Here is a 13,353-nt window from a genome sequence, read left to right as displayed (position 1 = left end):
CACAGATCTTCAGTTTGTAAAAAGTACAGTGTCTGCCAAGCACAATAAAGCAAGGTATGGGCCAAGCACTGCGGGAGGATATTCACACATCATTTATGAAGCTAGTTGGGGTCCTGCAGAGCTATATCAGTATCCTTGGGAATGGATGTTAATTTTTTTTTTCAGTCAGTTGACATTTATAAAATGTTTACTCTATGCCAGCCATTGTGCTTGGTGCTGGAGACAAAAAGCCAGGCAATAACAGTCCCAGCCTTCAAGGAATGTGTACTTTAATGAAGATACCGTATAAATATATACAAGAAATAGCTGTATCTGTATCATCTTCCATCCATTATAGATATAGTTGTACATATAGAGATGATGTGTATATATAGATATCTACCTCTCTCCCTCTCTGTCTCTCACTCTCTCTTTTTCTGTGTTTCTCTCTCCATGGAGAGCTTTAAATGCTAAACAAAGATCTATCTACCTATCTGTCTATCTATATACGCGTGTGTGTTTATGTGTGGTGTTGCTAGCAGTGTTGCTAGCAGCCGTTGTGGGGGTGAAAGACAAACAACAAGAGCACACAGGAGGGCTGCTAGCACAGGGTCTTTGATCTGTTTTTCTAAGGAAAGCAACTTTAAGGGGTTAACAATCTTACTTTAATTAAACATATGTATACCATTCACTTAGTTCAGGGGGAAAAGGCAGCACCCTGAACTTCAGAGTAATGTAGAAATTACAAGCATACATTATATAAACAGAGCAAATAACACACAGAGATCAAGAGACAGGCTTCTAGCTGTCTGACTGAAGAATTATTTAGTTAACAGAGAGGGAGAGGCACCAGCACCTGGGTTTTCAAAGCCAGGGGGGCTCCAGCGGCTACCCAGAGTCTCATCTGGTCAAATCACATGACATTCTTCCAGCAAGTGAGAGCCCCAAAACAAAATGCCAACCTCAGATCTTATATACCCTTCTTGGGGTCAGAAAGCATCACAACCTTGCGACTCAAAACTCTTCTTTAGGGTCAGAGAGCATCACAGTCATGTGACTCAAACCTATGTAAACTAGGCTTTCCTGTTTCTTAAGCAGGTCAAAGACTCTTGATTCAATCAAAGAAACAAAAGATAACAAAAAGTCCACTTTGCTTGCCATTACATTTGAAAGGCAAGACTCATCAAAAGTACTTGATTACTTAGCATTCTAAAAGAGAAAACAAAAGTCTTACCCTAATTACTGTAACAGATATATATGTATATATATAGGATATATAGAGATCTATCTATATATGTGTAACATATATATGGATATATAGAGTTTTGTAGAGATCTGTCTATATCTATGTATGTGTAACAGATATATATGGAGATCTGTCTCTATATATGTGCAACATATATGCATATATAGAGATATGTGGAGATCTATCTATATCTGTCTATATATGTGTAACAGATATATGTGGCTATATAGAGATATATGGAGATCTCTCTATATCTATATATATGTAACATATATATCGGTATATAGAGATATGTGGAGATCTATCTATATCTATGTGTATGTATATATGTATATATATACACACACATATATGTGTATATATATATGTATATACACACGTACACACACATATATGTTTGTATACACACATGTATATAACTAATCCTGGAGGTAACAGGGAGTCACTAGAACTCATTACTCAGGGGGTTGATGTGGTCATTCTATGTTTTAGAAGAATCACTTTGGCAGCTTAGTGGAGGATGGGTTGGAATGGACAGGGGGCCAAGGCAGGGAGGATGATTAGAAGGTTAATGAAATATTCCAGGCTAGAGGTGAGGAGGGCCTAAACTAGAGTGATTGCTGTGAGTAGAGAGGCAAGGGCATGTATCCCAGAGATGCTGTGAAGATAGAAATGGCAAGTGTTTGCCAGGATTGGCTCCATGGGCTGAGTAAGAGTGAGGAAGCAAGGATGACGTGAAATTTGTGAGCCTTGGTGACTGGAAGAATCGTGGTGCCGTTGACTGTAATAGGGAAATTTAGACGTGAGAAGGATGGTGAGTTCTGTTTTGGATATGTTGAGTTAAAGATTCCTGCAAGGTATCTAGCTTAAGATTAAAAAAAAAAAAGTTGTTTTATAAGCATTTTAATTTTTAAAGTATTTTATGATATTTCCCTTCCTCAGATAGCATATCATTAAACGTGTCTAGGTATTTCATCTATTATTTTTTTTCAGAATGTTTTCATTGATACTGTGGTGCACTGAGTAGGTAATTCTTTTTTTTAAAAAAATGGATTACTGAAAATGTTAACTCTTGTTTTGTTTTGCTTTTTTTCCTCCCCCAAGGTTCATTGAGCAAGAGGAATCAACCAGAGAAGAAGATGATGTTCTGGGGCCTGGGTATACAGAGGATTCAACGGATGTATACAGCTCCCAATTTGAAACCATTCTGGATAACACCTCTTTATACTACAGCGCGGAGTCACTGGAGACTTTATATTCAGAGCCTGATAGCTATTTCAGCTTTGAAATGCCTCTCACGCCGATGATCCAACAGCGCATCAAAGAAGGCAGTCAGTTCTTAGAGAGGACTTCAGGGCCGCAGCAGGATGTCCTCAGTGTCTCTGCTGATGGTGGGATAATCATGGGCTATCCCGGAGAGATCACCAACGGGACGAATGAGGCCGATGACGCCGTCTACAGAAAGGGCACCCCCGACGTGGCTTTCTGGGGAAGGTAGCACTTTTCTCTGTGTCTCGTATGTTTTACAGTGCTTTGTCTCTGTGCCATTTTCTCACTGGGAATTTGGGAAATGGGAAGTCAAAGTATATTGTGCCCGTCTCCGATGATATAAATGAAGAAAGAAATTCTGGGTTCTTGTTGGGAGAAGGGCACATTGAAAATCTCTTGTCGGAAAGGGGTGTGGGAGGAATCGTTAAGTAGCCTTGGGAACTTTACAGAGGATGATAGGTGGGCAGATTGCGCTGGACTGCCGCTGGTGGAGTGGACACTCAACAAATGTTTATTCATGATGATTATGCAATCCAGTAGATGCGGCTCTAGATACGAGACTTAGAATGAATTCTTGTTTAGTCGTTTTGAGGTTTTCCTGGCAGGGATACCACGGTAGTCTGCCATTTATTTTACAGATGAGGAAACTGAGGTAAATAGGGTTAAGTGACTTGCCCAGGGTCACACAGCCAGTAAGTGTCTGAGGCCAGATTCGAACATTTGTTTTACAGATGAGGAAACCGAGGCAGACAGAGTTAAGTGACTTGTCCAGGATCACACAGCTAGTAAGTTTCTGAGGCCATTTGAACCATGAGGATGAGTCTTCCTGACTCCAGGCCTGGTGCTCTATCTGCTGTGCCACCTAACTGCCCTTTGAATGAATTACAGTGCATTTATTAGGTGCTTACTATGTACCAGTCACTGTGGCTAACCACTGAGGATGGAAATACAAACAAGCAAGACAGTTCCTACCCTCAAGGAGCTGACGTTCTCATGAGGGAAGATAATATATAAAATAGAATTAGAAAGGTCATGGGGCACACGTGGACATTGCTTGGCAATGTCTGGAAGGTGGCATGGTGGACTGGTTCTGGGAGAGATGAGGTGGAAGCTTACCTATCAACGTCCAGGTTTCTAGGGACAGAGTCAGAGTTCCTGTGCGATGGGGGATGAAGAAGATGGCCAGGGGCAAGAGGCATGGTTTGGAAATGATTGCCCAGTAGCTTGATGACCTACCTGGTCCCTAGGCAAGATAAAATGTTAAGTGATGCCTTTTGAAATTGCTCCATCTGGCCTCAGACACTTCCTAGCTCTGTGACCCTGGGCAAGTCACTTAACCCTGTTTGCCTCAGTTTCCTCATTTGTAAAATGAGCTGGAGAAGGAAATGGCAAACCATTCCAGTGTCTTTGCCAAGAAAACCCCAAATGGGTTTGTGAAGAGTCAGACACGACTGAAACAACTGAACAACAGCAAAAACAAATGTTCACAAAGTTGGATAAGTTGAGGAGAACTTTTGGGGTCTATCCAGGAGAGATAAACTGCAAGTTACATAATAGAGACAGCATATTACAGTGGAAAGGACACTCAATTTGGAATTAGAGGACCTGTGTTCAAATTCTGTCAAAAGAACTTGGAAAGTCATTGAACTTCTGTGGAAGTCAGTTTCCTTATCCCTAAAATGAGGAGGAAGTGGGGGGCTGGATTAGGAGGAAGCTGAGTCTCCTTCTGGCTCTTAAATTCTGTAATTCTAGGCTTGTAAGAGTCCTTCTCGCTCTAAAGGTATAATCTTGCCTCTGACACTAGGTGTGTGGCCATTGGCCAGTTACTTAATTTCTCTCAGTGACAACACTTACTTGTGATTTGAACTGAGGTCTTGAACTGAGGTCTTCCAGATACTAAATCCAGGATTCTTTTTAATGAGTTGCAGAAAACAGTTCACACTTTAGAAGACCAGTGATTTCAATCTGTGTAGGTTCACCAATGTAGACTGCAGCAAAAAAAAAGTCTCCTGGTGGCCAGGCTTCTGGGGATGAGCCTCTGATTTGGCAAGCTTGATTCTTGGAAGACAGAAACAGAAATAGAATCTGTTCCTGGGCAGTACTGGAAGACTTTTCAGCATAATAGGGCCTGCCAGGTCTCAAGTGCCCTTGGCATGGTCTTTGAGAACCCATTTCTTTATGATGAGGCATTGGAGCAAGTCTTAAGTCAAGGAAAATTGTTCACAGTCCCTGCCAAATTGCACAAGGACCGCCCGGCCAACCATCAATTATTTAGCAGTAAACGTCCTCCCCTTGTAAAGGCCAACTCTCTTGTCTTCTTCCTCCTGAGATTTGTCTCTGTATGCTCCAGTATTCTTTACCATTTTTACTAGAAGGGGCAGAGCGGATGACACTAATGATCATCAATTTTTTAAATTGATTCAAAGTTCTTAATCATAGGCACTGAACTAAGAGAGGGTGAGTAGAGAGGGAAAAGATTTTAAGATGGTTTGAAAAAAAAAAGACTTTCTGTAGATCAGCTCTGCATCATAAGATGTTCATTGTGGCTATCTTAATCAGTCTCATGCCATAGGGACAACTTTGCATGACTGTGTTATTTGTAGGATTATAAATGATGTTTGAAAGGCATTATGGTGCATACCTTGTCCTAGCCATAGGAGATAAACTGCAAGTTACATAATAGAGGCAGCCTATTACGGTGGAAAGGATGCTCAATTTGGAATCAGAGGACTTGTGTTTGAATTCTGGTGAAGGAACTTGGAAAATCATTGAACTTCTGTGGAAGTCAGTTTCCTTATCCCTAAAAAGTGGGGGTTGGGGGAGGGGGATTGGATTAGGTCTGTAGCCATTAGGTCTGTATTCTAAAGAGAACAAGGAAAAAGGAAAAGGTCGTATATGTCAAAAATATCTTTTTTGGGGTGGCAAAGAATTGGAAATTGAGGGGGGACCCATCATTTGAGAAATGGCTGAACAAGTTGTGGTGTATGATTGTGATGGAGTCCTATCGTGCTGTAAGAAATGATGAAGGGGACGGTTTCAGAAAGATCTGGAAAGACTTAGAGGAACCAAACCAGAAGACAGTAACAGCAATGTTTTAGGGATGATCAACTGGGAAAAGACTTAGCTGCTCTGATCAGTACAATAATCCAAGATGATTGCAAAGGTCTCCTGATGAAAAAATGCTGTCCACATCCAGATAGAGAACTGATGAATTCTGAGGGCTTATTGGAACATTTTTTTTTTGCTTTTTTTGTAATATGGCTAATGACTTCATGTAAAATGGGTATCATATCAGTCGCTTTCTCAATGGGTGGGGGAAGGAGAGAATTTGTAACTGAAAATTTAAAAAAATGAATGTTAATAAAAGCAAACTGCATTTTACAAATTTATGTAATGTAATTATAAAATGATAAGTGTATCTCTTATAGAAAAAAAAAAAAACAAAGGTTTTATTGGGCAAGCAGTAGAAGTCAGGAAGACCTGTGTTCAAGTCCTGGATTCTGACACATTGGATTTTAAGCTTCTTGAAGTAAGGATTGTTTTTAACTTTTCTTTGTATCCCCAGCACTTAGCATAGTGCATGGCAGGTAGTAAGTGCTTGGTAAATGCTTGTTGACTTGACTTAAAATAGTCACCATGTGACCCTGGGCAAGCTACTTGTGAAGGCTGCAAGTTACAGAAGAGTTGCAGTCAGCTTTGTGGAGGGTGTTTCTGCTCCAGGATTTCCCTAAAACGATGAATTCACAAGTATAGATCTCTCCTCCTTTCCCCTCCCCTCCCCGTTCCCTAAACCACACAAATATAGTTCTTCATACAGAATCAACAAGCAATAACGTTTTTAGTGTATATTTTGGTAGAGGAAATGAAGTTGGATATTTAGTGGTTAATATGACCTGCCATGTACAGTTCTCCGTGAAGCCTGTTTTCCAGTCTCCAGTTATGACCACAGGCCCTCTCTCAAAGAGCTTAATCATTTTCGCCAAGTCTCTTATCCAGTCAACATGGGAAAGTACAGGAGTCTTTTACAAGTTGAGGCCCATGCCTTTTAATTGGAAAGTGATAAAGGAGAGGATATTGGGATAGAAAAAAGGCTGATAGGTGGCTCAGTGGATAGAATAATGGGTGTGGAGTCAGGAAGACCTGAATTCAAATCCAGCCTCAGACACTTATTAGCTTTGTGACCCTGAGCAAGTCACTTGACCTGTTATTTGCCTAAGTTTCATCAGCTGTCAAATGGGGGTGATAATGGTACCTACCTTGCAGAGTTGTTGTATCAAATGAGATTTTTTTTTAAAAAGCACTTAACATAGTACGTGGCACCCAGTAGGCACTTAATGAAGGCTTATTCTATTCCCTTCCCCACCGTATTTCCTTTAGTTCAGTGTTGTCAAACTCAAATGGAAAAGGGAGCTACGAAATCATCCATAAGGATCCTTGTGGACCACATATTGACTTAGTTTTTAAATTATCTTCAGTTTTCTTATATTTTTATTTCTTTGTTAAATATTTCCCAGTTACATTTTAATCTGGTTTGGGCCACACTTGGGAGTGTTGTGGGCCAAATGTGGCCCATGAACCACATGTTCGACCCTTCTGTTCAGGGCATCTCATTGTCGGTCAACTATGGAGTACCTGATAAATATTCATAATCAGGGTTTGCAAGTTGGTCCTTCCAGTGTGCCGGATAACCTGGTTTTCTGGGATGAAAGGAGTCGTGTTTTATTAAAGACTGAAGAGTAATTGAGGTAGAGCTCTCCAGCATCGAGTGGTGTAGGTAAAATGTATTACTACAAAGCCATAACAGAAAGGAGTGGTCGGCAGTAGAGTGTTGGGAGGTGAAGCAGTCTCCTAGTTAGGTCAGAAAACCAGGAGCAACAGTACTTGTCTACACGTGCTTCTGTCAATCCATTTAAGAATGTTCCATAGAATCTCAGACTTGAAAGGGCCCTTAAAGGTCATCAAGTGCAACTGTTCACCCAATATAGGGATCCTTTCAGCAACACGCCTGACAGATGGTCATTCGGCCTCCCCTTGAATTCTTTTAGCAGTGGGTAGCTTAACTACTTATAGAGCAGTCTAAGGGATAGGTTTTCTTAAATCTCTGGACGTGGTGGCAATTTTCCTCTCTAACAGATTTGATAATTAATGAATTTCATAGAGTATAGAAAGTCTTTTGAATACCTAGAAGCATGAAAATTGAAACTAGGGCACAATTTATAGCTGCCAAAACATTTAAAGATTGGAATCTCAATCTCTTTCTCTCTCTCTCCCCTCTCTCTTTCTCTCTTATGCGCGTGCGCACACACACATACACACACACACATCTTACTCAGATTTTCTGATGTCACCAATACATATGTGTGTGTGTGGTGTGTGTATATACATACATACATACATACATACATATGTATGTATGGTGCTAGTGATGTGGGTGCTAAGAGACTTTAGAGATCATCTAATCCCAGCCCTCTTGTAGAATGAAAGAATCAGAGAGCTGGAACTGGAAGATATCTTAGCGGCTAATTTCAACCCCCTCATTTTACCGATGAGGATGCTGGGGCCCAGGGAGGTGAGGTGTGTAGTATCCCACATGCAGTACCCATCAGGGAAGAGATGAGAACAAGCTTCCTCTGACTTCGACACCAGAGTGCTTTTCATGGTCTTGCCCTGCCTCTCCTGTTTTACAGATGAGGAAGCTAAAACTCGTATTAGAAGTGACATAGCCAATGTGGAATGGCTGCTTAGTGGAGCCAGGAGTAGGACCCAAGTCACAGAACCGTAGAATTTCAGAATTGTGAACTAACGTGTCATCTAACTCAACCCCTTACCTGAAATATTCCCAACAAGTGATCATCCACCTCTGCATTTCAGTTTCAAGAAACATACATAGTTCTTCCTAAGGAAAGTCATTCCATTTTGGGGACAGGAAGGTTTCCTTTTATCTCTTTATGACTTCTGTTGATTTGTCCTGATTCTTTCCTTTGGGGATAAATAAAACAAGTTTAATCTGACTTCAGTATGACAGCCTATATTGATCATGTCCCTCTGGATGTGATCTGGCTTCTCAGGGTCCCTCCCAAAATATGTCGCCCAAGAACTGAACGTGATCCTCTAGTTGTGGCTGATCAGCACAGAGTATATGTCTTTTTCATTCTGATGTTATACTTCTATATTAATAGGACTATATTAATATATATAGTCTTAGATTAAATTAGCTTTTTTATTTGCCACACCACATTACTAGGTTTTTATTACATGGTCTTCCATCTGGTCCAATTACTCCCATTTTGTACTTGTATAATTGATTTTTTTAAACGAAGGATGGGAGTTTATATTTTATTAAATTTTATTGTATTAGGCTTGGTCCATTGTATTCTATGTTATCCTCCCTGCCCTCCATTGGATAAGACTGCCACCCACATCTTCATCCCTATCTGTTACTGAAGCAATAAAATAATAGCTTCATGGGCATGGCCTTTTGATGTTCCGCTTGAGTCTCCATTTGGGTTGACGTTGATCCATTAATCAAAAGTCTTTTTGAGTCTTATTGTTCTGAGCCCACCAAAATTTACTATCGTCTGCCCTACTTCTCTTCATCTTATTCACAAAGCTACTCTCAGAGACTTTGTCGAGTGCCTTGATGAAATCCAATTATACCTTTTTGTCTGCAGCTTTTCCCTGATCAATCGGTCTGTTAATGCAGCCCAAAAGGGAGAGCCCGTTCAAAGACCTCCCCAAACTCTTGGCTTTCAGCTAAGTGCTATATGATCTTTTACTATATTTGTTTTTATTTTTTACATTTTTATCTGATATTTTCACAGGTTCTGTGTCCGTGGAACTGTCTAGTTTTAAAAGTCCAGTTTTAAGTAGCTTAAGTTCAGAGCTGATGTATGTATGTTTTTAAAGAATAAAAAAAAGTTTACCAAATCGTTAATATAGATGCTTCCATGAATTTTTAAAGAAATCAATGAGCAGGGCTTTTATTTTGCCTGCATTAAAGCATTCATTCCTCTGCAAGGCTTAGGAAGTAGACGTGTGGAGCCAGGAAAGGGGAATGAGACAGTGACACTGAGGGCCCCCTCCCTGGGCCAGGATGCTACAAATCAGAACAGACATACCCACAGTTAGCATCTTTAACAAGTTTTATGATATTGAGACTGTCTGAAACATAAATGTGAGAGCTCTTAGAAAATTAAAATGCCTATATTTCTGGTTCTGCCCGTCCACCTGTCTTCCCCATTTGTTGTCCAGAATCCGTTGACCTCACAGGATTCTAAGGAGGGTCAACAGGAGGGGCAGAATAGCGTCTTTGTTTTGGAGAGCGCAGTTTTGGAGAGTACAGTTATCCCTTCCACATCTTGGGGTGTGGCTCCCCATGATCTGGAAAATCTGTGTAAAATTTTTTGTCCCTCCCAGGCACCAGAGAAGAAATCTGAATTTCTCCTTTTTCTTTTATGGGGTGTTTACAGTACCTTATTATAAAATTTGGGTTAAGAATTTGGTCATAAGCTCTGTGTGACCTGGTGGTCTTCAGGTGTATTGCCTGTAGCTTCCTCAAAACTCCCCCCAAATTCCCATTTAATTTCTTATGCCGACACGAGATATAGCAAAACCTTGATGGGGAAAGTTGAGGTGTGGGAAGAGATAACTGTAGCAGAAGAAGCACTGGTTGTGGAGTCAGATGACTTGGGTTCAAATCCAGCCCTAACAACCATTTGTAATAAGCATTTATTTAAATGCCTGCTGTTTACCGTCGTTTCAGTTGTGTCTGACACTTCCTGACCCCATTTGGGATTTTCTTGGCAAAGATACTGGAGCGTTTTGCCATTTCCTTCTCTAGCTCATTTTACAGATGAGGAAACTGAGGCAAACAGGGCTAAGTGACTTCCCCAGCATCACACCTGACTCCAGGCCTGGATCTATCCACTGCACAACCAGCTATCTGCTATTTACCAAACACTGTGCCAAGTGCCGGGGATACAAAGCAAGGCAAAAGATGTTCCCTGCCCTCAGTGAGGTGCTCACAGCTGTGTGCTCTAGGGCAAATCACTTTCACTGTTCTGTGCCTTAGTTTCCCCATCTGAAGAATGGGGAGAAAAGTCCTCAAATAGTCTTCCTCAAAGGCACGTTTGGAGGCTAGTGCTTTGTAAACCTAAGGTGCTATAGAAAAATGAGCCATGTCCCTTTGCCTTTGGGAGGAAGGCAGTGTGATGTCCTGTAAACTGTGCTAGATTTAGAGGCTGAGGACCTGGGTTTAGTTCCTGGTTCTGCCAACTACCTCTTGGTTCCTCGACTATAAATAAAACTGAGGAGTTGGGCCTAAGTAAATGGTGCTCATTCTCTGCTCCTGGGATCCATCCATCGTGTTATTACCTCCATGGTGATGATTTGATTTTAACCAGAAGTGGTATCCCAGTACTAGTGCAAAGACCCCCAGATTGGGAGTGTTCAAATCTTCTCCCTGGCATTTTGTAGAATCTCAGACCTGGGAGGAGCCTCTGAGGTCACCTCCAAGGGCCAGTGGTGTCAAACTCCTAAAGAAATAGGGGCCCCCCCCTCCATTCGTAAAGATCACTGCTGGCTGCAGTATTGTCTTCGTTTTAAAATGTAATGTTATTTATATTTCCTTATAAATTTATTTCTTTTGTTAAATATTTCCCAATTGCATTTTAATCTGGTTCAGTCTGCCCTGGGGAGTGTTGTGGGCCCCATGCATGTTTGACACCTCTGATCTAGTCTAACCTGTGGTCCTGAATGAGAAATTCCCCTTCTATGACATGCCTAACGAGTAATATTCACCTTTTCCTTGTAGACCACAAAGAAGCGAGGGGCGGAAATCCACTACCTTCTGAGGCAGCCTATACCCCTTTCTGGACAGTTCTCATTAGGAAGTTTAATCATTGCTGAGCCTGTACAACTTCCACTGACCTCCTTTCCCTAAGTCTTTTCTTCTTCTAGGGAGACATTCCCAGTTCCTCTAGCCCGTTCTTATGTGACATGATCCCGCTTATGTTGGTCATGATCCTGGCTGTCCTCCAGTGGACACTCTGCTTTTCAGCACCCTTTCTAAGCTGCGGTCCCCAGAATTGCACACAGTATTCTAGATAGAATGTGATCAGGGCTGAGAACAGGACAGCAGGACTATCGTTCTGGGCACCGGGACTCCTCAATGCAACTTAGGAGCACAGTAGCTTTTTTTTGCTGCAATATTACACTTGCATTGGGCCTTTGCCATCCGTCAGAATTCCCATTATCATTTTCAGACGAATTGCTGTCTTGTCAAACTTCCGCCTTTCTGTATTGGGGAAGCTATTTTTTTACACCCAAACTGAAGGGTTTACATTTGTATCTCTAATATTCTAGTCGTGACTCTTGTCATCTAACATGGTAGTTGTCTCTCCCACTTTAGCAGCCCCTCCCCATCAGTAAATCTGATATTTCGTGTATGGTCTGGGCCACGTTCCTTTCCCTCTCTGGGCCTCAGTTTCCTCAACTGCAAAATGGAGGGGGGATGGGGTTTGGGTGGGTCTTAGACCATCAATTAGGTCCCTCATATATCTAAATATGCCATTCTATGAAAGTGAAATTAATTTTTATAGAAGTATCATAATTTATAAAAGTTTAGTTGTTCAATGCAACAGACATCTTTTCCAGTGTCCAAAAAAGCATGGACTAAACCAAAAAAAATTTCTTGGATTTTTTTAGTCTAGCTGATTTAAAAACAGGAATACTAATGGTTTTGCAGTTATACAGTAATGACGTAGAATCTTTCCTATTAATGCTGGCTAATCTTCATCTGCTTGCTTTATAATACCCATTTTACAGGCAAGTCACTGAGGCACAGAGGTTAAGTGAGTGAACAAACAAGTGACATGATAATTTGGTGGCAGACCCCGGAAAAGAACCCGTTTCCTCTCACTCTTGTTTATCTGCTCGAGGCTGTCTTGCTTTTCTAGATAATAGCTTGTTACATTGATAGAGATCAGTTAAACCTTTTGCGTAGTGAGTGGGCTTTGTGAGATACTAGGGTAAAGTTAGGGACTGGGCCTACAATTTCATTATAGGTTGTCCTGGTGAAGAAACTCCCTTGACCAATACAGGTTGTCATCTTCTTTTTCATACTTCAAAGGTTGGCTGGGATGTGGAGAGATCAAGCGATTTGTCCAAGGTTACCCAGCCAGCATGTGTCTGAGGCAGGACACTTCTTGACTTTAAAGCCAACTTTCAAACCACTACAACCTGCTGTTGACTCTTGTAAGATGTTCAGGGTGCAGTCTCTGACCCTTGAAGTGATGTGATGTGCTTTTGAAGGTGGTAGTAAAGGGAGGTCCGTGTAAATGAAGTTGGAAAATTATATATTCGCCTTCTTAAATTCTCTCATTTTACTTTCTTAAAAATTGGATAACTTGATAAGTGGAATGCAGACCCAACTATGCTGTCATGGTGAGCATCAGAGGCAGTTGAGAAAGAGAACTTGAAAAATGTTGGAAGAATGATTTAAACATGTCTTCGGGATTGGGGTATGAGAAATAATACAGTCCTGGAAAGATTGATTTGTGGGAAAAAAACTTTACAGTTCTAACCAGGAGTAAAAATTTCCAGTAAATTAAATAAAAGAGACGATCTCTTTGCAACTCTGCCCTTTGTTGAGGAGGTAGTTACATAATGTGAAAAGACTACTAGGTTTGGAGTTACAGGCCCTGGGTTCAAATCCTTGTTGGGCCACTACCTGTGTGATCTTGGTCAAGTCATTAAACTTTTCTGAGCTGCAGTGTCTCTAAGGTTCCTTCTACCTCTGAATCTATAATCCTGTGATCTTAGAAGTGTCCTGCTCATGAGAACTAAACCAATTTGCAAAT

The 13,353-nt window shown here is 41.1% G+C and overlaps 1 protein-coding gene across 1 annotated transcript in view; it reads left to right on the top strand.

Moving 5' to 3' along the window:
• Positions 1-13,353, top strand: part of PSD3 (pleckstrin and Sec7 domain containing 3) — a 451,252-nt gene that overhangs the window by 61,603 nt on the left and 376,296 nt on the right. Inside the window, exon 3 of the mRNA XM_036751348.1 lies at positions 2,330-2,719. Within this exon, the coding sequence (XP_036607243.1) occupies positions 2,330-2,719 (390 nt within the window). The remainder of the gene's footprint in view (positions 1-2,329; positions 2,720-13,353) is intronic.

Source organism: Trichosurus vulpecula, chromosome 3 (genome assembly GCF_011100635.1).
Source record: "Trichosurus vulpecula isolate mTriVul1 chromosome 3, mTriVul1.pri, whole genome shotgun sequence".
NCBI classification, from domain to species: Eukaryota; Metazoa; Chordata; class Mammalia; order Diprotodontia; family Phalangeridae; genus Trichosurus; species Trichosurus vulpecula.
This window is presented reverse-complemented; position numbering and strand designations above follow the sequence as displayed.